Raw genomic sequence first — 27,865 nt, 5'->3', positions numbered from 1 at the left:
TTTTTAAGTCTATTGATGTGGTGAATAACATTTATTGATTTCCGTATATTGAACCAGCCTTGCATCCCAGGGATGAATCCTACTTGATCATGGTGCACAATTTTTTTGATATGTTTTTGTATCCGATTCGCCAGAATTTTATTGAGGATTTTTGCATCTAGGTTCATTAGAGATATTGGTCTGTAGTTTTCTTTCTTTGAAGTGTCTTTGTCTGGTTTAGGAATCAGGGTGATGTTGGCCTCGTAGAATGAATTTGGAAGTTCTCCCTCTTTTTCTATTTCCTGAAGTAGCTTGAAAAATATTGGTATTAGTTCCTCTTTAAAGGTTTTGTAAAACTCTGCTGTATACCCATCCGGTCCTGGGCTTTTCTTAGTTGGTAGTCTTTTGATGGTTTCTTCTATTTCCTCAATTGATATTAGTCTGTTTAGGTTGTCTATATCCTCCTGACTCAATCTGGGCAGATCATATGACTTAAGAAATTTATCGATGCCTTCACTATCTTCTAATTTATTGGAGTATAAGGATTCAAAATAATTTTTGATTATCTTCTGTATTTCTGAAGTGTCTGTTGTGATATTGCCTCTTTCATCCCGTATGTTAGTAATTTGAGTTCTCTCTCTTCTTCTCTTCGCTAGCATGGCGAAAATGGGCCCTGTACCCAAAGGTGAGGAGCTGTTCCACAGCCTGCAGCCCCTGCTGATCTCTGTGCTTAGTGACAGCTCAAATAGCTGAGCTCCACTGTGTTTCCACTCTCGGCTTGGGTTGCTATGTGGCTGCTGCTGATGTCCAGGAGGACATCGTTTATGAGGACATGGAGACACTCTGTGGTACCCTGCGCACTCTGGCCACTGACAGCAACAAGTACCATGCTAAGGCCAACGCTCTACTTTCCGTGCTGTGCTGAACTTTGTTGAGGGCAGTGAATGCCAGGAAGAGACAATCCGCTTTGGACTGAAGTGCTCTATGTGGACAGCTGGGCTCAGCACCAGATCTATGCTGCCTTCAAGGATGTACTGGGTTCCGGCATGCACCACCACCTTCAGAACAATGAGCTTCTTCGTGACTTCTTTGGCCTGGGCCCAGTGCTGGTGCTGGATGACACTTCCCTGAAGGCCTGCAAAATTTCATGCTTTGAGAAGCACCTGTACAATGCTGCTACCTTCAAAGGCCTGACCAAGGCTCGCAGCCGTGTAAGGGACAAGTGGGCAGACACCCTGTGAGGCGGACCAGCTGAAGAGAAGTCTATCCACATTGTTGCCCATATTTTTACAGAAGAGAGTGCAAGAACTGGTCTCTGCCAGTGATTGTCACTTTATTTTTTTAATGGCAAAACCAAAAACAGATATAGGACAGATGAGTGAAGGGTCAGGACTTTTGGGACCCTGGCCTTTGTCCCCGCACTCAACTCTATGGCCTCTTCCTGCCCTTTCTCAGGTAAGGCCAAATGTGTGCCTCTCCCAGGGTAGTCAGTAGGGAAGCTACTGTTTGGCCCCTCTGTGATTATGTAATGATATAATGTGAGAGTGTATTGGCACCAATTTGTGTACTGCGTTGTGACTCTGGTAGTAGCAATCACAGTGAGCTGAGGCTCCACAAGTCGAAGGGCAGAGTCCCCAGCAAGGCTACCTTTACTTCAGATGCTGGCTGTATTACAGGGCTATTCAGGAGCCCTACATTTCTGACCAACTGATACTAATTTGGGGATTCATGTGACTCCCGCATAGAAGTCATGGCATCCTGGTGATTAAAGTGCTGCTATAAAGGGTATAAACAAGGACAAACCAAATAATGAGATATACCAGGTGAAGTCTAGGAGGGTCTGAGCAAGGACCCTCTCCCTGTGGGATCCAGCACACCTTTCTCTTGGCCCATCACTGTATTCACCAAGCAGAAATGTCCACTGAGATTCAGTGTCCAGAACTTTTATTTTGGTTTCATTATGTAGATGTGATTGATTAAATCAATGGATGTGGGATTGAATTCAGTCTCCATCTCCCTTTACTGCCCTGAGGTTGGGCTGGTTAAAGCCCTAACTCATAGGAGTGGTGAACAACCTTCCCTCTCTTGCATCAGATCCAACCTGTTAGCAGAATCACAATTATGATACAAATAATGATATTTGTATTATTTGTGAAATTTTAAGGATTTAGACTTCCTCCCAGAATCCAGGAGCAAAAGCCATTCATTTCTGCTTATTTAACACTTGTCATTTGAGATTGATTCATGTTTTCACTCAGGTGCTTACAATCATTCCAGTGGATGCATGAGTCAACAGTGCATTCCTTTTTATTGCTGTGTGGTATTCCGTGGTATAGAGATACCACAGTTTGTTCCACCATTCAACATTCCTTCAGGAACATAAGTATCCCATAAAAATCCCTTCTGGACCTTACATAAGGTGCATGTCAGTGGTTGATGTAGTAGTTGAAATATAATATAAGCTTATCTGCATTCTTCATGTTCTTTAGGGAGAGTCTGTCCCCTGCCTTAGCTAACTGAGAAAATCACTATACATGGTCATAATCCTAGGGGGAAAGCAACACAATAAACTGGTCATGACCAAAAAGAAAGACTTGTTTTGCATTAAATTTACTAAATTGCTCTAGTATTTAAAAATGTACTTGTGCACAATCTGGTTTCAAGGAACTGACAATACATTCTGTTCTGCATGGGAATGTGGCTACTGACCTAAAGTTCTAACTTATGAATAGGAAGACAATGAAGGCAGTTAAATGAGGGAGTCAGTTTAATAAGGTGTGTCAGGGTCTGAATAAATTACTCCCTGTGATTTCATGAGAAGCTTGTGGTGGATAAATTGTGCTCCACGATTCCCATTCCCCTATCCTGAGTTCTGACCTTTCTTTGTGAACACATGCTAATGTCCTGTGAATTTCTCAGGAGAAAAATTTTTAAGTTATGTTTGGTAGAGAACTGTAAGAAGCCATGGAAATATTGGGAAGTAGAGGTGGGAAGTGCTAGCTTACACACCTTCATTTGTGTGTGTTCTCATTCAACATGAGGGGGCCAAGCAGGGGTTCCACTGAGGGGGTCTTATATGGGAGATTCAGTGAGGAATAATTTCATAAGCATATGGGATTTTTTTCATGAGGAGATTCTTGTAAAATGAGTCATTCTTTCCATGTGGAGACCAAGGTGGTCTCATTGTTCTTATATCCTTTTGATTTTTAAACCTTGATGTTACAATTTCATAGGGTCTGATCCAGTGGGTTTTGCTTTCACCCCATCTGGAAAAAATGGGGTTTGTAGTCAATATGGTGGTTACATAGTGGCTGAGCTAGCCCACTTGCTTTGCATCCACATATTCCCACACTGAATAAAGGGGAAGGGACTCATGGGGAGCCACTGGCTGAACTAGAATTCTGATGCTAGGAATAGAGTCCAGCAAAGTGTTTTCCCTGTGTATTTCTCACAAGGATGGAAAATATCTAAGAGCTGTGAGTAAAGGGATGAATGCATGGGTTATACCATCTGAGAGATCCAATATTATGTTAACATTTTGAATAAATCTCAATCAAGATATGCTATTGTCTCTTAGTTGAGTCATACCAGTTACCCAAAATGGTGAGGCCCCATATGGCTGGACAACTTCTATTTTAAAACCTAAATCCAGTGGAAGCCAGAAAGTCTGGTGGTCTTGCCCTGGGAGACATTTTATACATTTGATGTGATAATGAACTGGACTGATCAATAATGACCAAGTGGGAGCCTATAATGTGCCTATGTCTTCTGACTCTTATTATCAGGCCACCCCTGCCATACTGAGAGGTACCATAGCCCTGGCCATGTTTGTGACGTCTTCATATACTGATAATGCAATCATGTTTACAGGGTGGTAGAGTTGAAAGCCTCTTGGCACCGTTCCCAACCTCTTCCGTGCAGTGTTTGACAAGAAAAAGAAACATAGCCAAAGGCCTGTTGTATTCAAAAGAATTAAGTGGACTTTTCCCAACTGCTAGGGGATGTTCTTTACATACTTGAACTTTCCCTAATGATGGGGTGTCACTGTTGTTCAGCGTGGTTACTCTGAGCACTCTTGACTCTATGCTGGTGGAATGACTCAGGATGGTGTCGTGGGAGAATGACCAACTTATTTTAAAATTAATTGTTAAAGCCAGGTATGCTGGTCCACCCCTGTAACCCCAGTAGTTTGGAAGACTAAACTTGAGGTCAGCCTGAGAAACCCATCCCCAAAATAAATGAATAAATAAATATATGAATAAATTTTCAGTGTAAAGAAAATCATTAAATAACCATCATTTGTGCTACTGTTAGAGGTGTATACTGAGGGTGTGTGTGTGTGTGTGTGTGTGTGTGTGTGTGTGTTGAGATGGGTCTTGTTATGTTGCCTAGTCTCTTCTCTTACTCTTAGGTCTTAATAATCCTCAAACCCCAGCATTCTGAGTATCTGGGATTACAGACATCCCTTACCTCATTTGACTCTCATTGTGATTTTTTAAAAAAATTTTAATATATTTTTTTAGTTGTATATGGATACAATACCTTTATTTTGTTTGTTTATTTTTATGTGGTGCTGAGGATCAAACCCGGTGCCTTACAGGTGCAAGGCAGTTGCTCTACCACTGAGCCAGCCCCAGCCCCTCTCATTGCGATTTTAAGTTGCGTTGTTATAATGGCTAAAGATGTTGTGCATCTTTACCTTTGCATGTTGGACTCTGCATTTTCTTCATGACAGTAATCTTATTATGACCTAGAAAAATTCCAAACTAAACACTATCTTAGAAGAAGGAGGAAAACAAAAAAGATTATAACTGGGAATAATGTCCAGGTGCAGTGGCATATACTTGAAATCTCAGAAGCTTAGGGGACTGAGGCAGAAGGATTGTGGGTTCAAAGCCACCCTCAGCAATTTAGTGAGGTCCTAAGAAATTTAGCAAAACCCTGTCTCTAAATAAAAATATTAAAAAAGGGATGAGGATGTGTCTAGGTTTAATGTTTAGTACCAAAAAAAAAAAAAAAAAAGAAAATAGAAAAGAATAATGAAGTAGAGAATAGGAAAACATTGATAGAATCCATGAAATCCAAATTTGATTTTTTTGAAAAGATCAGCAAAATTAACCAACCTTCACCTTGAAGCAACAAGAACAAAAGGTATGACCCAAAATATAAGATTTGAACATGGGGTCATTCTGCCTAACAGAAAGAAAAGGCATCCCAATAGAGGACTGTGAATAATTTAGATGAAAAGATTCAATTTTCTGCCAGTTAATCAGCAGGAGGCCACAGGGGAGCACAAGTTCACCTTGCACAATGAAGGCAAGGATACTGCCCTGAGCTCCTATGGCCACTAGAGGATGCCGAATCCCGCTTACTGCCCCAGGTGGTGCACAGGCCTGTGGAGCCTGGGCCTGGTTTCCTTAGAACCCAGCCCTGGAAGCTTGTCCTCCACTTGTGTAGAGGGAGCCTCATCTTTGCCAAGGAGGTGGTATTTTGGAGGCTCTGATCCCCAAGGAAGGTGCTTTTGTTCGCCGCTGCTTGTGGACGATTTCTTAAGTAGGCCATTCCCAAAGGTTTGTTCTTTCCTTCCTCACATTGCATTCAGCAGCATTTGGACGAAATGACCCATTTATTTCAGGTGGAGGCTCGTCATAGCAGAGGAGGGAGGTGAGGTTTTGTGCACATGCAGGTGGTTTCTGGGGAGAAATCCCCAGGACACATACAGAAAAAGGGACACCTCCAATTGGGGACAGAATGGACCCAGTCCTGTAGCTGTACTGATGAGCTGTGAACATAGGACTTTCCAGGGTGAGGGGTGAGGAAGGCCAGGGGGAAGTGTCAGTGGGTGGTGACCCACTTATTTTTATAATTAATTAGAGTTTATCTTGTCCCCCAGGTGAAAGCAGTTGAAAAACAAGTGGCGAATTTAAAGGGGGTCAAGTAAAACTCATGACATTTTTTTTTGTTTCAATATTGCATTTATATCAAAACTATAATTCAATACAATTTTACTTTCCTGGGTTTTATGAAAGCAAATAATATGTTTTAAAAGGATACTTATTAGTTCTTCTCCTTCTCAATGGAGAGAATTATCATGTTTGACAATTGCTCATGACTCTGTGATGACTTTAAATAATTTTATATTAATTGGCACTGGGTAAAAAGCATCTTTCTCAGGACACTGCTGTGACTGTGATGCTCAAAAATAATATGTCAGAATGACTTCCAGGTGTGAAATGTATTTCACTAAGCAAAATTTGTCAATCACTTTTAGAAGATTCCCAAAATGATGGTGGTACTTTAATAACAACTATTGATATTTTATGTCAATAAAGGCCATTCATATGAAATGCTTACAGAATTTAATACAAAATCCAGTGATGGAGTATTTTGCACGAGATGTTTTTTGAATTAATTTTTTAATTATTCAATATCTGAAGATACTTTAATTTTATGTATCTCTAATGCAATGGGGGAAATTAGGATGCCTTAACATTCTGTACAAATTTTCCGTATGCAAAAAAAAAAAAAAAAGTTTGTTGGCTGTGGTTGTGGCTCAGGGATAGAATGCTTCCTAGCATGTGTGAGGCTCTGGGTTCTATCCTTGCACCACATTAAAAATAAATAAATAAATAAAGTTATTGTGTCCATCAACAACTGAAAAAACCAATATTAAAAATTAAGTTTATCTAATTTCACCATCTTTCCTGTCCCCATGCCCCGTCCCCTCCCATCATTACCCTAGGTACATGTATGACTGAACATCTGGTGTGACTCTATGTTGTGTACAAGCAGAGATATGAAAAATTGTGCTCCGTTGTGTACAATGAATCAAAATTCATTCTGTGTCATGTATAACTAAATAGAACAAATTTTTGAAAAGAAAAAATCATGTTTATCTCCCTAAATAATTGGAACTTTGAGCCTTGGATCCTACATTATCAATTTTTATTTGCATTTGTCTTTGTTCATTTTCTAATTTGGAAAGTATATTATGTCTTTTAACAGTTCTTCTTCAAACATTCTTGAAGTTACTTTCTTTTCCTGTTAGCAAAAGCCTTCTAATAAGGAATGCAGATTTATTTTTTGGAAATTATTTTGTTGTTATTGGAAAGCCTATTTGACTTCCTCTACTTTTCCCCTAAAATACCAGCCCATATTGATGAATCGCAGAAATTATTAATTTGCCCAAAGAAGGATTGGATTTGGTGTAGGGAATTTCTTCAATTGATATGTCTAATGTTATTCCATACAATTAGATGGAATTTAATATATATTTCATTTGTTTAATATATATTTCATGTATATGAGCATGGATCAGTGTTGTTAATTTTGGGGGAAAATGTTTTGATTACAGTGACTGTCTCCTGGTGCCATCCAGTTGGGTAAATCCCAGCCTCTCATAATCCCTGAGCACTTTCCATCCTGTAAATCTCTACCAGATCAAGTGATTTCCTTGCACCTCCAGTCACTAAAACATGCCAGTAGAATCCCATAGAGCAGAGATCTGAGAATGAACACACAAACTCTGTCCAATTATCTTTCTGCTGTCCTCTGATGAACACAGGTGTGAACAGTCTCAATCAAGTTAAGTCTCAATCAAGTCAGAACCAATGCTGGAACCATCTTCTGGGGTCATGGACAGTGAACTGAAGGAGACATTCCAGTGTGGTGTGCAGCTTATAAGGAAGAGGGAGAGATGTGAGTGAATGCCCTTTTCCACAGAGTTGGGAATGGGGCAAAAGGCAGACAATGTCAGGGTACCTAGCAGAAGAAGTGCTTTATGTGGAAAAGTAGAAATGAGATAACCCTGTGTCTCCCCAGCTGAGAGATCAGAGAAGTTTAGGGGAAAAAAAATTTCCTCCAAGAAAGTCATGTTCCAATATTGTTTTGGTTCCAAAAGAAGGACTTCAAATACTAATTAAAGTATGAAGAGGTCATTGTTAATTTTAGGATCACAGTCACCCCTTATGCTGGAGGATCTGTTCCAACATCCTCAGTGGATGCCTGAAACAGTGCAATTCCCCCCAGTTTATCTCATGGCCTAATGGTTGTCAAGATACTGATGGGTGGGTAGCCTATAGAGCATGAATCCATTGGACAAAGGTATGATTCACTTCATGGTCAGGATGGAGGGTGATATTGCCTGATTTCATCATTCTATTCAGAATGGTGAGCAATTTTAAAAGTATACATTGTTTATTTCTACAATCTTGAATTACATAGGTAATTCATGGATAAGTGAAAGAATAGAAAGTGAAATCACTTTTTATTTTAATTGATCTTAGATATACATGATGGTAGATTATATTTTAATATATTGTCTGCACATGGAAAGCAAAATCTTTGATAAGAGGGAACTGGTGCACTTTAGGCTTTTCCTTGCTATGACCAAAAGACATGACATGAAAAATGGACCAGGGATATAGCTCAGTGGTAAAGCGTACCCCTGGGTTCAACACCCAGCAACAGAAAATAAAAAAGCCAATAAACATAGACCTGTATGGCATTTACCCTGCTAAATAAACTTCTTCAGTCCCTTCCAACGTTATGTGATCAAAGAGAAATGAGACTGCACTGATTTGAAAAATGCAGACTAGGCATATCCCAGGGCTAGAATGATGAGGGGTTGCTGGGAGGGGAGATGGGAGTGGTTGTGGGTACCAGATTCAGGAAAATGTTCTGGAACTACATAGTGGAGATAGGTGCAGTGTTCTGAGAATGTACTTCATGCCAATAAACTGAATCTTTAACAAATAAATATTTAATTTGAAAAAGCTAATATTAAAAATATATATAAGTAAATAATACAATAAAAAGAATTAAAAATAAATGCCAGGAGAGGGCAAGAGCACCTCTGGCATGGGAATAGGTATAAGAGGGAGCTCAGTGGGTTTCGCTGGCGGAGGGGTCACCAGGAGCTGCTGGCCTGTAGATGACATTTCAGGCGTTTCCAGCTGTAGTGCTCTCCCAGATGGTGAAAATTGGCCAGTTGTCTCCTCAGTCACCAGAAGTGGCCCTGCATGTGCAAGCAGAGTAAAAGTTGCCAACTATCCATGTTCCTTCCAGGGACAAAATGCTTTCCACTGCCTTCCTCAGAGATCCACACACAAACGCACCCCTTGAGAGTGTCCCCAGAATGCATGCAGAGAATGACAGCTGTGCTTCTCATTGTTTCTGTCCTTCCCATGTTTCTGGAAGATGTGCTCTGCATGTCCAGCCCCGTCCCATCTCCATATGCTCACAGCCACCACCCAGACCTTCTCACATTTGGCCTTTCTCTCCATGGGCTCTGGGTTTTCAATAAAGCCCAGGATGTGGTGGTCTTCACCTTCCAAGTCATGGCCTGTCACATAGACATGGCAATGGATGTTCCGAGCAGGATTATGAAGCTGCTGTAATCCAGTGAGTGAGGACACCACCCTAGAGGAATGCAGGCGGGGGGAAACAGCAGCCTGAGAGGCCTGGCCTTTCTGACCATGAGGTTGATACTCTTGTCACCCCACTGTTCAAAGGAGCAGGCTGGGCTCAGAGAGGTGCAGGGCCAGTTCGAGGGCTCACAGCTCTATGTGACTCTGTCACCCTGCGCAGGGCTTACCTTCCCCACATTAAGTCCATCTCCTCTTCGGTAGAGGGACCGGAAGGTGCTGGATGTGAAAGAGGAGTCATCATCTAGGCAGTCTGGCTCTAGGGTGTCCTCCAAGCTCTCTAGGGACTGTGCCTGGAACATATATAACATGCTGCTATCATCTACCTCTAGCCACCTCTCCCTTCTGGAATGGGACATGGAAGAGATGGAGAGTCAATGGCTGAAGTGTGACCCACCAGATGTATCTGGGGATGGTGTTCAGTGCATAATCCAAAGCCCTAAGGGGATTGTCCCAGAGGGGGACAGGAGAGCCCCAGCACAACAATGGCTGGCAGAGTTCAAGTGGAATTGCTGAGGGAATAGTTGGCTACTTTAGCAGCTTCAGGCCAGTTTGTTTTATTTCAAGAGGTGGCAGCTCTGTGCATTAGGAGCATTATCCCCTGAGTCCCACCAGCACATCACCTTCTGGAGGTGAGAAAACAGGCTCATCCCGGATAGTTCTTGTGTGAGGACACCCAGGACATCATTCTCTGTGATGCTGTCAAAGTGGCTCCAGGAGGGAATGAGGTCCAGGTCACAATGCTGGGAAAGGCTGAATGGCTGTGGAAACTGAGTCCACCTGGAAGGTGGTAAAGTGCTGGGACCCCCAACACCTGTTCTGAGACTGTGGGGTGTGTTCCTTGATATAGCAAGTGACATAGAAATGGACTAAGTAGCAAAGTTCCTCGGATGTTTTGGCTAAATGTCCCCCTACTAATCCTGTTAATGTGTAAGACTTGGAGAGTGTGTGGAAGGACAGGCAGTTCACTGCCTCCTGGACACCTGGGTCTAGGAGTTATAATCAGCTGAATGGTGGGATGTAAATCTTCAGAGAAAGGAAGTGAGAGTGTCAATGTTACTGTTGTGATGTTGTCTCTAATATGGGGACAGTGACCTTGCATGTGGCCAAGGCCAAGGCTGGCAGAGAAGGTGGGGATGGGTGAGGAGTTGGTGCTCAAATTCCTTATGGTTCAGGACTCTGCCCCTCCACCTTCCAGCCCCACAAGGAATGTGTTCAGGGTGGTGTCTGGGCTCAGTATGGTCTTCTGTTCTTCTCTAGGCCTGGTCTGTGCAGGCCTCCCTGCTCCCACACTCACCCTGAGGCCAAGCTTGTTCCCACAGGTGCTTGGCCCTGGCACTTCCAGCACTGCTCTTGAGTGGAAGCCCCTCTTGCTGTCCTCCTTGAGAACCTGTGGAGAGCAGGTAAACAGAGAGCCTGGTAGCTGGCAGGGAGCCCCTGGTCCTGCCTGGCCTCTGTTCAGGGTGTTTCTGCCCCTAGTGGTGATCTCCCCAAATCTCTCGAAGACCCCGTGTCCCTGAGTTCTACCTTAGGAAGACAGGAGATGGCACTGGGGGCCAGAATGAGGCCTAGACACTCCCAATACCCACCTCCATCCCTGTCCTGGGGATGACCATGACAGGACACCTGGCTCACAATCTCCCAATAGCTGCTCCTGCCTCAGCTCCCTGTTCCCCCAAACTCAGGAGGAAGCCATTTCAGGATTACTCATGGTGGTGGATGGTCTCTGCCTCAGCGGCCCTCGATTGTTGCGTGTGGGCCTGCCTTGTCTGTTTATGCAAGGGCAGAGGTGCTGGGAGCAGGATCTTAACCAGCACCCCATTCTCACCATGATGTTTCGTCTGCGGGGCGTCCTGGGGTTGGGGTCTGGGGAAGGGGCCGTGCAGCCATAGGGAGAGCTCTGGTGGCCTGGCCTCTTAAAGAGTTGGCCTCCACAGGGGAAGCCAGAACACATCCTTTTGCATCCAAAGTATTTCACCAAATGATCTGGGGAGGAGGCTGTTGCTAGAATATGGGTGCCTGGTTACTGGGTTCCAAGTTCTGTTTGCATCTATCGCCAAGGAAGGGAGGCCATGTCTTGGGGTCCGTGGTCTGACCCCTCCTCCAGAGAAGCCCACATATGTCCCTCTGGGCTATTGTTGCCCCTCCTCCAGCCCCATGACATTTCCATACGTGTCCACAGCCATCCCCAACACTGACCCCCACATCCCTTGGAAGTTTTATTCCCACCACTCCCGCCAACTCCTGCTTTTCACCCCCCTCTGCCATGGACCAGCATCCACTTAACAGACAAAAGATTCAGACTTTGTTTTTTTTGGGCTATGTTTGGTTTACTGAGCTTGATATCCTCCAACTCTAACTATTTACTTGCAAATACCATAATTTTATTCTCTTTTAATGCTGAGTATTATTTCATTGTGTATATTTACCACAGTTTCTTTATCCATTTATCTATTAAAGGGCATTTAAGTTGGTTTTATGAATTGTGCTGCTATAAACATTAATGTGGTTTGCTGTTTTTTAAGTCCTTTTTCATATAAACCATGCATTGTGATAGCTGGGTCAAATGGTGGTTCCATTCCAAGTTTTCTAAGGAATCTCCATAATGCTTTCCAGATTGTTTGCAGTAATTTGCAGTCTCACCTGCAATGTAAGAGTGTGCCTTTCCCCCCACACCCTCACCAACCCTTATTTTTGTTTGTATCCTTAATAACTGCCATTCTGACTGGAGATGAAATCTTAAGACTAGTTTTGATTTGCATTTCTCTATTTGCTAGAGATGTTGAGCATTTTTTTTCATGTATTTATAGATAGATTATATATATTCTTCTGGGAATTGTCTGTTCAGCTCAATAAATAGAACATTTATTGGTTGGTTTATTTATTTTTTTTTTTTTAGTGTTTTTGAATTCTTTATATGTTCTGGAGATTAGTGCTGTATCTGATGTGCACGTGGTAAAAATTTTCTCCCATTCTTAAGGCTCTATTTACCTTAGTGATTGTTTCTTTTGTTGAGAAGAAGTTTTTCAGTTTGAAACCATCTCATTTATTGATTCTTGATTTTATTTCTTGAACTTTAGGAGTTTTGTTAAGGTAGTAGGGGCCTAATCTGACATGATGAAGATTTGGGCCATCTTTTTTTCTAGTAGGCGTAGGGTCTCTTGTCTAATACCTAGGTTTTTGATCCACTTTGAGTAGAGTTTTGTTCATGGTGAGAGATAGGGGCTAATTTCATTTTGCTGCATATGGATTTCCAGTTTTCTCAGCACCATTTGTTGAAGAAGCTATCTTTTCTCCAATACATGTTTTTGGCTCCTTTGTCTACTATGAGGTAACTGTGTTTATGTGTGTTTATCTCTGTATCCTCTATTCTGTACGATTGTGTACAAGCCTATTTTGATGCCAATACCATGCCATTATTGTTACTATTGCTGTAGTATACATAGTTTAAGGTCTAGTATTGTGAAGGAACCAGCTTCAGCCTTCTTGCTAAGGATTGCTTTGGCTATTCTGGGTCCCTCATTTTTCCAGATGAATTTCCTGACACCTTTTTCTATTTCTATGAGGAATGTCATTGATATTTTGACTGGAATTGCATTAAATCTGTATAGTGCTTTTGGTAGTATGGTCATTTTGACAATATTAATTCTGTCTATCCAAGAACAAGGGAGATCTTTCCATCTTCTAAGATCTTCTTTAATTTCTTTCTTTAGTGTTCTTTAGTTTTCATTGTAGAGATCTTTCACCTCTTTCATTAAGTTGATTCCCAAGTATTTTATTTTATTTTTTGAAGCTATTATAAATGGGATAGTTCTCATTAGTGATGTACAGAAATGCATTTGATTTATGGGTGTGGATTTTATACCTTGCTAATTTGCTGAATTTATTTATTAGTTCTAGAGTTTTCTGGTGGAATTTTTCAAATTGTCTCAGTATAGATTCATGTGATTAGCAAATAGTGATTTAATTTTAATTTTAATTTAATTTTAATTTCTTTCATCTGTCTAATTGCTCTGGCTAGAGTTTCAAGGGCTATGTTAAATAGAAGTGGTGAATGAGGGCATCCCTGTCTTGTTCCAATTTTTAGAGAGAATGCTTTCAATTTTTTTTCCATTTGGAATGGTGTTGACCTTAGGCTTACTATTGGCTAATAGTGTCCCTGCAGGTTTCCAATACCTCTCATTTAAGGGGGAGAACAATATTAACAGATCCCAATACAAAAAATATGTAGACTTAAATAGCTCCTATTAAGATTTTTATGGTTTTGTCACAATATACAGAAATGGTGAGTTCAATTATTAGCTAGAAAATAAACAGTAGGTTTGCAAAAAGATCTACAGTTTCTGATGCTGGGCAGAGACAGAACTGGGGGTGAGGTGCAGGATCAGATGTTAAGGGGGTAGGAGATGAGGATACAGAGTTATTTATTAGTTATTTTTAAATTATTATTAGTTATTTATTAGATCTTAGAAAGAGGAATCTTGGGGCTGGGGATGTGGCTCAAGCGGTAGCGTGCTCATCTGGTATGCGTGCAGCCTGGGTTCAATCCTCAGCACCACGTACAAACAAAGATGTTGTGTCCGCTGAAAAACTAAAAATAAATAAATAAATTCTCTCTCTCTCTCTCTCTCTCTCTCTCTCCCCCTCCCTCTCCTCTCTCTTAAAAAAAAAAAAAGAGGAATCTAAAGAAGTTGGTTAATAGCAGAAGAGAGAGAAAGTGATTTGGGGGAGACAAGTAAGTGGGAAGACAATAGAGATAGTACAAAAACCAAACATAAATGTTAGGAAAAATAAAAAAATGTAAAAACGAAAAATAAACATATATAACCCAACTGTAATATACTATTCAGGCATCTCAGTCCTCAGTAACCTAATCCATGAAAAATAATTGGTTTTGCAAGTGTTGGGGATGTGAGGGCAGGAGAAGAGAGAAAAAGAAAAGAAAAAAGAATAGAAAGAAAGAAAACAAAAAACATCTGGAAAGAAAATCTCATGACTGTTTCTGTTGGAGTTCACTATCTTTCTTGCTTCCCTTCTCATCCACTAGGTGGGGTTGTTTGTTGTTTGCTGGTATCTCCACCCTCAGGGTGCTGAAGGTTACTAGGGTGGGAGGGTTAGTTTTGGTGGTGGAACTCCTGGAGGTGGAGTATAGCACTTGCTGGTCCTCATTGGGAGACTGATGTGAGCGCCTGGTCTGACTTCTTTATATCACCTGTGGGCCTCACAATTCCTGGCCTTTACTTTACCCTCTAAACTGTATCACTCACCTCCTCCCTATCTACTTCCCAATCAGGAGCTGATCTTTCCAGAGGTCTTGTGGGCTGTGCTCTGAGGCCTTCACACTTGTCGCACTAGTCACAGAGAGCTGTTTTATATTGGGCATATCTGACCAGTCTTTGGGAGCTACTGACCAGCCACATAGCTGCAAGCACTGTTCCCAATTAGTGGCTGCGGGGGAGCGGGAGAGTTGGGGACTATAGTTAAATTGATATTGCTTCTACCACCCTGCCAGTGTTCCAAGCTGAGTGTTGCCCCTATTAAATATCGTGACAAAGGTGTCCCAAGTTCGAGGTGGTGGTTTCAGAGATGGGATGTCAGGTTGGGCTGGGTGGTGGCATTGAGTGGCATTGAAGATGCAGCTCTGGGTGTGCAGTGTTGTGGCTGGAAGCTATCTCCAGACCCTGTCCAGTGTCCCCAAGTGCAGGGAACTATGGCAGTGGTTGCAGTGTCCCAAAATGGAGGCTACTGGGGGAGCCCCATGCTGGTAGATGGGGGTCCACACAGAAGTGGCTGCCAGGGGCCTGCGTGAGAGTGGTGGACGGGGGTCCTGAATGGTAGAGGTGGCCGAATGTTTTCTCTAATATGCAGATGCTAATTCACAATAAGTGGTTGGGGGCTCTAGAGAAGAATAGCATTACCTTAGATTAGGTAGAGGAAAGTGAAGGGAGGGGAGGGGAGGGGATGTGGGGATAGGAAAGATAGTAGAACAAAACTCACATTTTTACTGTATGCATATATGTGGCTGCATGACCAATACGATTCTACAACATGTACACTGAGAAAAATGAGAAATTGTATCACATCTATGTATGATATATCAAGTGCATAAATCCATTCTACTCTCATGTATAACTAATTAAAACAAAGAAAAAATTTTAAAAAAGCCTTGGAAATCTATCTAACAAAAGAAGTGAAAGACTTCTACAATGTAAACTATAGAACACTAAGAAAAAGTATTGAATAATACCTTAGAAGATGGAAAGACCTCTCATGTTCTTGGACAGAAAGAATTAATATTGTCAAAATAGCCATACTTCCCAAAGCTTTATACAGATTCAGTGCAATTTCCATCAAAATTCCAATGATGTTCTTCATTCAACTGGAAATATTAGTTATGAAATTCATTTAGAAAAATAAGAAACCAGGAATAGCCAAAGCAATCCTTAGTGAGAACAGCACAGCAGGAAGCATCACAATACAGGACTCAAATTATGCTACAGAGCTATTATGCTACAGAGTAAGAAAGAGAGACTGTCACCAAAAAAGGCATGAAGACCAATGGAGTAATGACGTAGAGAGAAATCCACATAAATACTGTTATCGCATACTAGACAAAGATGCCAAAAACATACATTGGAAAAAAGATAACGAAAGGTGCTGGAAACCCTGGAAATCCATATGTAGTGGAATGAAATTTAACCCCTGTCCTTCACCCTGCACAAAACTCAAAGTGGATCAAAGACCTAGGATTTTGACCAGAAACCCTGCAACTCCTAGAAGATAATATAGTCCCAATACTCCAACATGTATGTTTGTTCAGGAACCGAGTTCCCTAAAAGACTCTTAAAAGTGAAAAAAGGAAAATAAATAAATAAACAAATGGGATGTCATCAAATGAAAAATCTTTTTCATGGAGTTGCCAGTGTAGCTCAGTGGTAGAGTGCTTTCCTAGCACATATGAAGCACTAGGTCCAATCCCCAGCACCACAAGGTCTTGTGGCCAGCTATTCAGACATGTCAGTCCTCAGTAACCTAATCCATGAAACAATTAAGTGTGTGAAAAGAGAGCCAACTGGATGGGAGAAAAATTGTGCCACCCGCTCCTCAGATGGAGCAATAATATTTAGTTCATACAAAGAACTCAAAAAAGTTAACACCAAAATAAAACAACAACAGCAGCAGCAACAGGCAAATAATCCAATCAACAAATGGGCAAAAGAAGAAATTTATGAAAAAGTGTTCAACTTTTGTAGCAATTAGAGTATTGAAAATTAAAACTACACTGAGATACCATCTCACTCCAGTCAGAATGGCAATAATCAAGAATACAAACAACAAATGTTGGCGAATATGTGGGGAAAATGGTACACTCACACATTGTTGATGGGGACTGCAAAGTAGCACAATCTCTCCAAAGCAGTAGGAAAAAAAATAAAAAAATGGAACCCCTCATATGACCCAGTTACCCTACTCCTCAGTATATATATCCAAAAAATTTTAAATCAGCATACTACAGGGAGGCAGCCACACCAATGTTTATAGCAACACAATTCACAATAGCCAAGGAATGGAGCCAACCTAGGTGCCCTTCAACAGATGAATGGATAAAGAAAACATGGCATATATACACAACGGACTTTTATTCAGCCATAAAGAAGAATGACTTTGTAGTCTTTGCCAGTTAATTGATGGAACTGGAGACTATCATACCAAGAGACATAAGCCAGTCCCCAAAAGTAAGAGGTAAAATATTTTTATGATATGCAGAAGCTAATCCAAAATAAGGAAGGCTGAAGAAAAAAAAAGAATAGAAGAAAGAGCAGTGGAGTAGACAAAGGGGACTGAAGGGGAGGGCTGGGATAGGGAAAGACAGTGCAGTGAACCTGACCTAGCTTTCCTATGTACATGTGTGACTGTACCACAGTGAATCTCATTATCATGCACATGCACAGGACAGTAATTTAAAAAAAAAAAAACTATAAATAAATAGCAGAAATATCAGTCAAGTAGAAGGAAGGGAACATGGGGAGGGAGGAGGATAGGAGAAGAGGAAGTACTGGGGACTGAATTTGAACAAATTATATTCCATTGCTTTTGTTATTATGTCAAAATGAATTCTATTATCACGGATAACTGAAAAGAACCAAGAAAAAAGTAATATGTATTTTGAACATTTTTTGGGTATTATATAAACACTTCCAGTTAGATTTGGCATAGCACCCATAGTCAAATTGATTTTATAGTAAAATATCTTAAATATGTTTATACAAGCTGTTAGTTTAGGTTAGGTTTTGCTGCCAAGTCAATTCAGACCACGTCAATGTTGTCCATCAAATGAGTCCCCCCATTCCACCCCACAAATGGATTTTAACACTTCTGAGATTTCAAATTAGAAATAAGAGTGTATGGATGGGTCTGCAGTTAGTTACTCCACATCATGTGAAAGAATCATCTTAGGCTCTGCTGACACTGAGTCCTGGGAAGAGAATTCAGCATCACCTGTTTTAGGCCTTAGAGTTAGCCGGTTTGTTGAAATTCAAGTCAGGGAGAACCAGAACCAAGGATTTGGCCTTGGAGCAGAAGCCTGTGGGAGCAAAGAGAATGCAGAGGAAAGTGTGTCTGCCACAGAGATGCAGGAGCCGGCACCATTGAGCCATGGCTCTGAGCACTTCAACACTGGCGCTTCAGCCACAGAGGGGAAGCTGGAAGATGCAGGTCCTCTTTCAAATATGTTAGCTCCAAACGAGGCAGCTTAGAGTGAGTCTTGCTTCTCTGACTGAAATTTCTTCAAGAAGAGAAAGTGCCATTCTGCAGTTATCAGCAAGTCCCTGATTTGAAGTTATTAGTGGAGATTAAGACTCGAGCTCTGGCTCTCAGTCCCAGAATTGTGCAGTAGATGCTGCAGTCTCTGCATGCATCTCTTTTCTAAAAAGTGATTTTCTCAGTCAGTCATATTGGTTCTGATGACAGAAAGACCCTTCCCAGCTTCATGGGGTTGGAGTGGTTTCCAGAGCTCTATCCTGGTTCTCTTGGACTAGGGGTGTTGCCCGGGAAGCCTCAGTATTGGAACTCAGTGGCCCAGAGGCCTCAGCTCTCCAGTCCTCAGGGGCAAAGCCTCTCACAAGTTCCTTTGTTAGGATGAAGTTTGACTGGTTTAAGCAATTTGTAACCCCCAACCATGCTTACCACCTCTATCTTTCCTCTGAGGAGACTCTTGGGAGCTGTGTGCAGAGGCTGGATTTGGTGCAACACCACAGTGAGGAAGAGCTGGGTTGGTGGCATCACCATGCTCTTCACAGGGTACTTCACCCTCTGCTGTAGCCGAAGCTTCTGGCCTCTGAAGGTGCAGCACTGGGGTAAGTAAACTTGGCCTGGATACCACTGAAGCCCAAGCTTTGGAGCCTTGGGACCCAGGGTGATGCCTGCACAGATGTGGGAGGGACTCAAAGAATCCAGTTACTGAAATCTTAAAAAAAAAAAAAAAAAAAGTCGTTTCCCTTGCCCACCTTCCACCAAAGCACAAATAAAAATCATATCAGAAAACATTTTATTCTCATTAAAGATCATATATTGATATTTGGAGGAGTGTTGGGGACTTGCCCAGGACTTCATGCTCTGTCAATGGGCTACACTCCTATCCCTGAAACTGCCTTTTAAGTTTTCTGTAAAATTTCATTGCATTACTACAAATGAAGATTGTTTGTTTGAATTTTCTTCAAAGAATCTTATCCCTTGTGGGGGTTTTCTAATATAACCTATTATTCAAGACAGCTATCCCAATGATATCTTTTTCCCCTATAAAAATGCATTTTAAAAAGAAGAATAAAGTACATCACACTACACTAATCTATACAACAGTCTTTTAGGTTTAACAGTAAGAATATTTCAAACTCAAAAATGAGGAAAAGAACCCAAAGATAGTAGTGAATTTTAGATAGGATAGAGCACCGGATCCTAGGGGAATTGCTATTCCTGTTCCTGGCTCTAGTGAAGAGTCAATTTAATTTTCAGGGTGGGAGGTATCTGGATTTTTTATTGACTTTTTCTATAATAAAATTATGTATTCTTATTTTTCTCAGTATTTCTAGTTGTAAGTTTTTAAAGTGTTTTGTAGTGCTGGTGATGGAATGTGAAGACTTAGGCTTTCTAACCAAGCACTCTAGCCCAGTGATGGAAAAAAATCTGCTATAACCGTATTTAGCATGGTCTAAGATGTATTCTCTCAGCTGGTTTAATGATTTGAAAAACAAAATCTCATGAATGATCATAAGTTTTGAATAATTTAGGAATAGTCATTAAGGAAGTCTTGTAGATAATATTTCATGAAAGAATCACTAAAAGAAGTATTCAATTGTTAGAAATAGTTTCAAAATGTTGTGTTTACAATAATTATAATCATTAGTGCATATTAATTATGCCAAATAATGAGATTCACTATGAGATTTCCACATATGCATATAACATGCTTTGATCACATCCTCCTTCCCTATTATCTTCTGTAACCCCTTCACTATGACCGTGGTCCTCTTCCCCTTACCTGAAGGTCCACCTACTACTTTCATATTGTCTTTCCCCATGCCCAGAGTCCACATGAGAGACCATCAACACTTGTCTTTCTGAGTGTGACTTCCTTTACATGATGATGACCAGTTCCATTCACTTTCCTGCAAATGACCTTTCATCTTCTTAATGGATGGGGCTGGGGATATAGCTCAGTTGGTAGAGTGCTTGCCTTGCATTCACAAGGCCCTGGGTTTGATTCCTAGCACCAAAACCACAACAAAATAAAAACAAAAACAAACAAAACAACTTACAAAATCTAGCCAGGCATAACCTTGGTTCCAGCTCCAGGTCCCACCTCTGCCCCAAGTGTCTTTCCTGACAGTTCCTCTATGTGACCCCTATATGTTGGACCAGAAGATCTGGCTCCTCCCCTATGGCCAGCCATGCCCAAAGCCCCAGCCATGTGCCTCTAGGACCCCCCCACCCGCCATCCAGGCCTCTGTGTTGCTGCAAATGTGGTTCTTGTGATTCTGCGTGTGTTTTGCTGTTGGAGACACCGCCTGGAGAGCTGGGAGTTTCTTCCTTCGACAGCTGAGGGTGAGTTGGGGCTGGGCCCTGGGCTGGGGCCATGGCTGGGGTCAGGGGCAGGTAGGCGGGCAGGTGAGTCAGCTATGACTCACCAGTGCAGACTTGGGGGTTCTGGCCTTAGGGAGCGCAGGAGTACCTGGCAGGGAGCTACAGGTACCAAGGGAGACTCCAGTCTCCTGCTGCCAGTCAGCATGAGGCTTGCTCCCTCCTTCCTTCTCCACTGGGTTGGCAGGGACCAGAGTTTACCATGCGGGCCCCTCTAGGAGCCTTGTGGGAGGCAATTCCTCATTATGGGACCTGCAGCAGAGCAGATCCCAAGCCAGCATGGGATCCAAACTAATCTCCTATCCCTAATGTATGCACTGGCTCCTAGAGGAATTGCTACTCCTAGATGTATTGAGAGTTGGGTGATGGGTGTAAAAGAGTGAGGTAATAGTCCAAGTAAGTTTGTTGGTCCAATGAATATAATTAATGAGATGACTATTAAATTAGGCACATCCCTTTGGATTATGTATCATCATCATTTGCCTTAGTAAGAGCTGAATTAATCATTGCTGAAATGAGACTAGTTGATTATTGATAAGGCAATTAGGTAAAGGCAGTAAAATATTGGGGAGTGAGATAATGAGGATATCAATATATAATTTTATTATTGTAGAAGTAATGAAAGAGGCAAAAAAATTTTTGTTCATTTTTTTCCTCAAGGGGTCTTATGTTCAATCAATTTCAAATCTTTTGGTGAGGGGTTAAACTAGGGGTATGAATGGTTTGAGATTTTAGGTTGAAATAAGATAAATAGGGTGAAAATTATAGAAATAATGGTAATAAGTCATGTTGATGTATCTAGTTGGGGCATCTTGTTAAGAGGAGATTTAAGCTTCTAATCTTGAAATTAAAAGGTTAATGGTTTATGAAGAATTTATAATATTGATGAAAATCTGTTTTCAATGTGTTTCAGTGGAAGTAATACAAAGACCATTGGCATGAAGCTGAGATTAGGCTCACAGATCTCTGAGCCTTGTCTGTAATGTAATCTGGGTCATGTTGATGTTAGGGAAGCTTGGGAAAGTCAACCTGGAAGGTTTTTAGTCCAAGGGATGGAACTGCTCAAGAGTGAAGAACATCTTCTGATGAAATTAACATGCGTACTGGTAATTCTATAGGTAGAACTATTTGATTATCAACTGCTTGAAGTTGTAGTTCTCCAGGTTTTAAGTAAGAGGTGGAACCCAGGTAAGAATCAAAATTTAAGTCTTCATAATCTGTATACTTACAGCTTCAATATCATTGGTGGCCTGTTGTTTTTACTGTTAAGGAAGGGTCATTAATTTCATCCATTCTACATAAAATTTGTAATGAGGGAAGCACAATTATAATGAGGCTAATGTGAATGTAATACTTCAGATGGTCTAAACTTCTTGAGTATCTGTGGTGCCTGTGTGAGTGAGTTTTGAGGTAAGTATAAGGGAGATAATATCAGGAACTACGGAGCTGATCGAGAATAGGATTAAAAGTGTCTGGTTGTGAAAGTGTAATAGTTCTTCTATAATAGATGATGTAGCATCTTGAAATCCTAGTTCAATTTGGTAAGCCATGAAGATAAAAAGGATTCTAACCTATAAATTAACTTTGACAAAGTTATGTAAATTTTCACTAACATCTTATAAAGAAAGTTATAATGGTTATGGGGCTGGCTTGAAAGTAGTCATAGGAGTTTGGATTCTTCTCTTTCTTGAATTATGTTTTAACATAGGTTGGTTCTTCAAATGTGGTAAGGTGGAGGGATCCATGCAGTCACTCCGGGTTAGTTGTTGACAGTCTAAAATTAGGACTTCTCGTTTTGATGTGATGCCCCTCACATTATAACAATTATAATTATTACAGCTGTAAGAGAGATAAATGACCCTTTGAAGGATTCAGTATTTCATGTTGTATACATGTCTGGGTAGTCAGTATTGTTGTGGTATGCCAGATAATCCTAGGAAAAGTATTGGGAAGAAATTGAAATTCACTCCTACAATATAAAAGTGAAGTGAATTTTAGCTCATGTAGCATCTAGGGTATAACCAGAGAACAGAGGGAATCAATGAACATATTGTCCCATTATTGCAAACACAGCCCCATGGGTAGGACTTAGTGAAAATGAGCTACTACATAATATGTAGTATGTAATGCAATGTCTATTGCTGAGTCAGCTAGAACAATTCCTGTGTGGCCTCCTACAGTAAGTAGGCAAACAAAGCCCAGGGCCCTTTAATATTGCCACTGTGTAAAGTTGCCAGTCAGCTGAAAACTCTGGTTGGAATAGCCGTAATTATGGTTGCTGATGTGAAGTATGCTCAGGTGACCACAGCCATTCCTACAGTAAGTATATGGTGTGCTCATATGATGAATCCTAAAAAGCGAATGGATGTTGTAGCTCAAACTATCCCATATATCCAAAAGAATAGAATCAGAACGTATATTTCTGGATGTCCAAGAAACAGAATAGGTGTTGATAAAGCATAGGTTTTCCCTCCGGCATGGTCGAAAAACATCATATTTAGGTTAGGATCTGTGAGGAGTATGGACATTCCTGCTGCAGGAACTGGGAGGGATGGGAGGAGTAGCATGGCTGTAATTATTACTGCTCATACAAAGAGTGGAGTCTGGAATTGTGATACGGCAGGGGGTTTTATGTTCATAATGGTAGTAATAAAATTAATTGCCCCTAGGATGGATGAAACACCTGCTCAGTGGAGTGAGAAAATAGATCTACTGAGGCTCCTGTGTGTGCAAGGTTCCCAGCTAGTGGGGGATATACTGCTCAACCGGTTCTTGTGCCTGCTTCAACTACAGAGGAGGCGAGAAGGAGAAGAAATGATGGAGGTAGGAGTCAGAGGCTTATGTTATTTATTCGAGGAAATGCTATATCACGGCTACAGTGATAAGGGGAACTAGTCAGTTTCTGAACTTACCAATTATAATAGGTATAAGTATAAATAAAATTATTACGAATACATGTGCAGTTACAATTACATTATAAATTTGATTATCCCTTAACAAGTCTTTGGGTTGACCTAGTTCAGCTCAAATCAGTAGTCTATATGATATGTCAAGAGCTTTGTAATGTTTTGAACAACCAATAAAAAAAAATTAAAAAAAATGAATCAGAAAAAAAATTAATAAATTTTTATGGGTTCAAATCCTATAAATCTAGTGAAATGCGTTAATTAAGGGCTTAGCTTAATAAAAGTAATTGATTTGCATTCAGTTGATATAAGATAAAGTCTTTCAGTCCTTACAGCAGGAACTTACTTATTGCTTTGAATTCTCTTGTTCTAAGTTCAACCTAAATTTCTAGCTGAAGATTGATAATAGGGGTGTAAGGGGAGGGATAGGGTAGATAGAATTATAGGGGTTGGTATAAAGGTGGGTTGTTTTTGTACTTTCGAATTGTCATTTTATTTTAGTATTATTGGAGGATGGAAATAATGTTAGGGATGGTAAGTAGATAAGTCTTCTGTAGAAATATAGGTTTAGCAGGGCTGTTATTGATCTTTATGTGTATAATAAAGTTATTATTTGATACAAGTTCCTTAATAATAACTCATTTTAGAGTGAACCCAGCTAATGGATGAAGTTCACCTAGGGATATAAGTAAAATAAGAATTATTGAAGTTATTAGAGGAAATTTATTTCATATATTGAGAGTGAGAGGGTGGTGGTTTTTTATTGTAATGGAATAACATGAATATGTTGATTATAAGCATAATCAAAGTAATTAGCTAAAACATAGTGTGGGGTTGAATGTGATGATTGCTATTGTTCAGCCTACATGAGCAAGTGATGAACATGCAAGATTTTTCATAGTTGGGTCTGGTTAAGTCCTCCTCATCCTCCTGATATAAGGACAGTATCACTATTGTTATTATTAAGGAAAAGTTGATTGAGGGAGCAAGTTGAAAGATAATTTAAATTGGTGCAATTTTTGTCATGTTAGTGGAATTAATCCTGAATGTAAGTGTGACTCCTTGAGTAACCTGGGACTCATTGATGGAATGGGGCTAATCCCATTTTTATTGATAGCACTGCAGCAAATATTAGGGAACAGATTTGGTTGTTGGAGTTGATTAAAGTTCATTGTCCTGTGTCTATAACGTTAGTCATAGCATCTATTATTAAAATTATTGATCCTCTGGCCCGGCTTAAGAAACATTTGGATGTAGCTTCTGTTGATCAGAGGTTCACTTTGTTAATTAAAATAAGAATAATGTCTAGTATGCTTTTTTCTAATCCTACTCAGATGTATAGTCAGAGGGAACTAAATAGTGTTATAGAAGTTCCTGAAAATATGGTTAGATAAATGGTAGCGAGTTAAGGGGTTATAAACTAACATTATAGGGTATGGGCCCGATAGCTTATTTAACTGACTTTACTAGTAGGACATGGTGTATCAGGTAGCATGAAGAATCTTGGATTCTTAGGGTTAAGTGCAAATCCTATAGTTCTAGAAATAAGAGGATTTAAACCTCTGTTATTTTCTCTATCAAAATAAACTCTTATGTTGACACATTTCTTTAGGTGTGAGGGGTACACATACTACAAAAATGGGTGGGGAGATGTGTCACATATATAAAGTTAATATTGGTGTGAGAAGTTTTTTGATAATAAGTGCATGAGTTGGTTGTATCAGAATCTTGGGTATCATGATCAAATTCATAAAAATATCGACGATTAAGGTCTTTAGGGCAAAACTAAATGTGAAGATTTCAGTGATTGGTGGGTTAAAGAGTGCTCCTATAAAAAGAGTTGTGGTTAAAGCTTTTATTATAATAATATTGGAGTACTTCATAGGAGATGGTTTGTGTTACAGCTTGTAGTGCTCCAATTAAGGCATATTTGGAATCATCCTGATTATAAGATTGCATATCCAGCTAAGCTTGATGTTGCAAGGATAAAGAGTATTCCTATGTTTATATTAGTGAGGGTTGTGGCATGGGTAGGGGATTCATATTGTAAATGCCAGAGTAAGGGCTAGGGAGGGAGCAATAATAAATAAAATGATGGAAGATGTTAGAGGTTTGAGTGGCTCTCTAAAAAGTAATTTTACTGCATCAACAAACATTTGAAGTAAGCCATAGGGTCCTACAACATTTGGGCCTTTTTGAAGTTGTGTATAAACCAGCATTTTTTGTACTGTTAGAGTTAAGAAAGCCACGGTCTCTAAGAGTGGGACAATCAGGAGGAGTAAGTCTACTAAATATATACATGTTAAGAAGAAGAGTTGAACCCCTGGTAATGAAGTTTGATGTCTTTTGCAATTGCCGCGTTCTGCCGTCTTGACAGATGCTGCTCTAGGGCAGGGTGGGTAATAATAAAATTAAAATAAATAAATAAAATAGTAAAAAAAATACTAGAATTAGATTATTTCCTCTATTATCTTAAGGCATGCGTGTAGAATTGGCCTTATTTCTCTTGTCCTCTCATCCAGGGAATTATTTAATAGATAGAAACCAACCTGGATTTCTCTGGTCTGAACTCAGATCACATAGGACTTTAATTGTTGAACAAAGGAGCCATTAATATTGATTATTCCATTTGGATGTCCTGATCCAACATCAAGGTAGTAAACCTTAACTGTGGATATGACCTCTTGACTGGGTTTGCACTGTTATCTCTATAGTAGCTTTTTCCATTGATCAAATAGTTTGGGTCAATTAATGAGTTAAAATTTAGACAGGTTGGTGTCTGGATTATAATCTAGTTTCAAGTCTTGGCTTAAATTCTTTTTGATTTATACTCTAAAGTCACCCCAACCAAAATTTTTAGCACATAGTCAGGGTTTTAGGCCCCCAAGGGATTATTGTTGAGAGAGCTTAGGCTATTAAATTGAAGCTCCCTGAAGTCTTCTCCTCTTATTAATTCATTCCCGCCTCTTCATGGGAAGGTCAGTTTCACTGATTACAAGTAAGAGACAATTAAACTGTGTCATACCATTCATCCAAGTCCCTATTTAAGGAACAAGTGATTATGCTACCTTTGCAAGGTCAGGATACTTCCACCATTAAATATATGTCACTGGGCAAGCTCTGCCTCTAATAGTGTTCATGCTAGAAGTGATGTTTTGGTAAACTGGTGGTGTTAGTGTTTGCCAATTTCCTTTTATTTCTGTTTTATATATATATTTTTAGTTGTCAGTGGACTTTTATTTTATTTATTTATATGTGGTACTCAGATTCGAACCCAGGGCCTCAAACATGGTAGGAAAGTGCTCTGCCACTGAGCCACAACCCCAGTCCTCATTTTACTTTTTAAAATCTTTTTCTTAAGTGCATGCCACTATTGGGTTAACAATATAGTCAATAATTGTTGAGTTTTTTGTGTTACATAGTTAATATCAGTGAATTATTTGGTCTAATATAAACTTCTGCAGGGAGAAGTTGTTTCTTGTTACTTATATTAACATTATTTTTTCTATATATTAATAGATCAGTCCAATTTAGGGTTAGGAGTTCATTTCAAGTATTGGTATTATGTTTGAGTTGAATTTGAGTTAAGCTTAAATAAATACTTTTTAAATTGATGGCTGCTTTTAGGCTAACTATGGTAGTTTAAAGTTTTACTCCCTAATTAAGGTTATTTCCTTCTTCTTAAGAGCTGTCCCTCTTCAGATAATAAGTTAAATTTACATTGAGATTACTAATGCTCTGGGTAAATTTAAGGTTGAACTAATATTCTATTCTGGACAACCAGCCATCACCAGGCTCAGTAGGCTTATCACTTCTACTTATAAGTTGTTTCACTAGTTTGCTACATAGGAGCATTGGCTCTAATTAGTTGCTCATAAGTTGCTGGTCTGGTTTTGGGTTTTGGCTTAAATTCTTTGTGTAAAGTTATTTCTAGTTAAATCATATGCAAAAGGTGAAAGTTTTAGTCTTTGCTTTTTTATACTTTTAGTTATTCTTTCTTCTTTCCCATGTCTCTATAGCTCCAGTTAACAATTTCTATTTCTATACTTTTATTAGGTAAGTGTTTTATCCTATTGATACATTGTTCTTAAGGTTTTTGGCTCAGGGGATAGCATTAGTTCTAAATTATGTGGAATCTTCTGGGTATAAGTTGGGTGCTTTAGATTGTTAAGCTACATTTTGGTTATTTGAAACACATTTTCCAGTATGCTTACATTTTTATGACTTATCTCTTCTCGTGTTATTAGTGAAATAAAATCATATATCATGTTATAGTTAATAGTACTTGAAGAGGGTGATGGCCAGTGTTGGGTGGTGTCACTGTGTGTGCTTTATTGCCCAGTTCAGCTAAGCTCTCTGTTCTTAGCTTACTACTAAATCCCTCTTGAACTTTGAGGTTTCATAAAAGGTATTCTAAGT

General features: G+C 40.0%; 1 protein-coding gene and 1 non-coding gene across 2 annotated transcripts; both read left to right on the top strand.

Moving 5' to 3' along the window:
• The first annotated feature begins 597 nt into the window (after positions 1–597).
• LOC124108021 (interferon-related developmental regulator 2) lies at positions 598–23,363 on the top strand. Its single transcript, XR_006856596.2, has 3 exons — positions 598–1,434; positions 7,544–7,677; positions 23,210–23,363. It is a non-coding gene; the product is annotated as an interferon-related developmental regulator 2 (transcript).
• LOC131423165 (uncharacterized protein C17orf80-like) lies at positions 14,045–23,363 on the top strand. Its single transcript, XM_058586090.1, has 5 exons — positions 14,045–18,151; positions 18,375–18,502; positions 18,615–18,760; positions 20,381–20,504; positions 21,454–23,363. Exons 1-4 carry the CDS (start codon positions 17,810–17,812, stop codon positions 20,500–20,502), a joined length of 738 nt encoding a protein of 245 aa, XP_058442073.1. The 5' UTR covers positions 14,045–17,809; the 3' UTR covers positions 20,503–20,504; positions 21,454–23,363.
• Positions 23,364–27,865: the final 4,502 nt, after the last annotated feature.

Source organism: Marmota monax, unplaced genomic scaffold (assembly GCF_021218885.2).
Source record: "Marmota monax isolate L192 unplaced genomic scaffold, Marmota_monax_Labrador192_F-V1.1 WCK01_AAM20220418_F8-fsc01831, whole genome shotgun sequence".
Taxonomy (NCBI): domain Eukaryota; kingdom Metazoa; phylum Chordata; class Mammalia; order Rodentia; family Sciuridae; genus Marmota; species Marmota monax.
The sequence above is the reverse complement of the archived record's forward strand: the minus strand, read 5'-3'. Positions and strand labels throughout refer to the sequence as shown.

Excerpts from the sequence above, each read along its gene's own strand:
- LOC131423165 (XM_058586090.1), top strand. The coding sequence starts at position 17,810 with ATGGATGGGTCTGCAGTTAGTTACTCCACATCATGTGAAAGAATCATC. Across the intron at positions 18,503-18,614 it reads CCAGAGGCCTCAGCTCTCCA|ACTCTTGGGAGCTGTGTGCA; the intron begins GTCCTCAGGGGC and ends TCCTCTGAGGAG. Across the intron at positions 18,761-20,380 it reads TCTGAAGGTGCAGCACTGGG|GACCCCCCCACCCGCCATCC; the intron begins GTAAGTAAACTT and ends ATGTGCCTCTAG.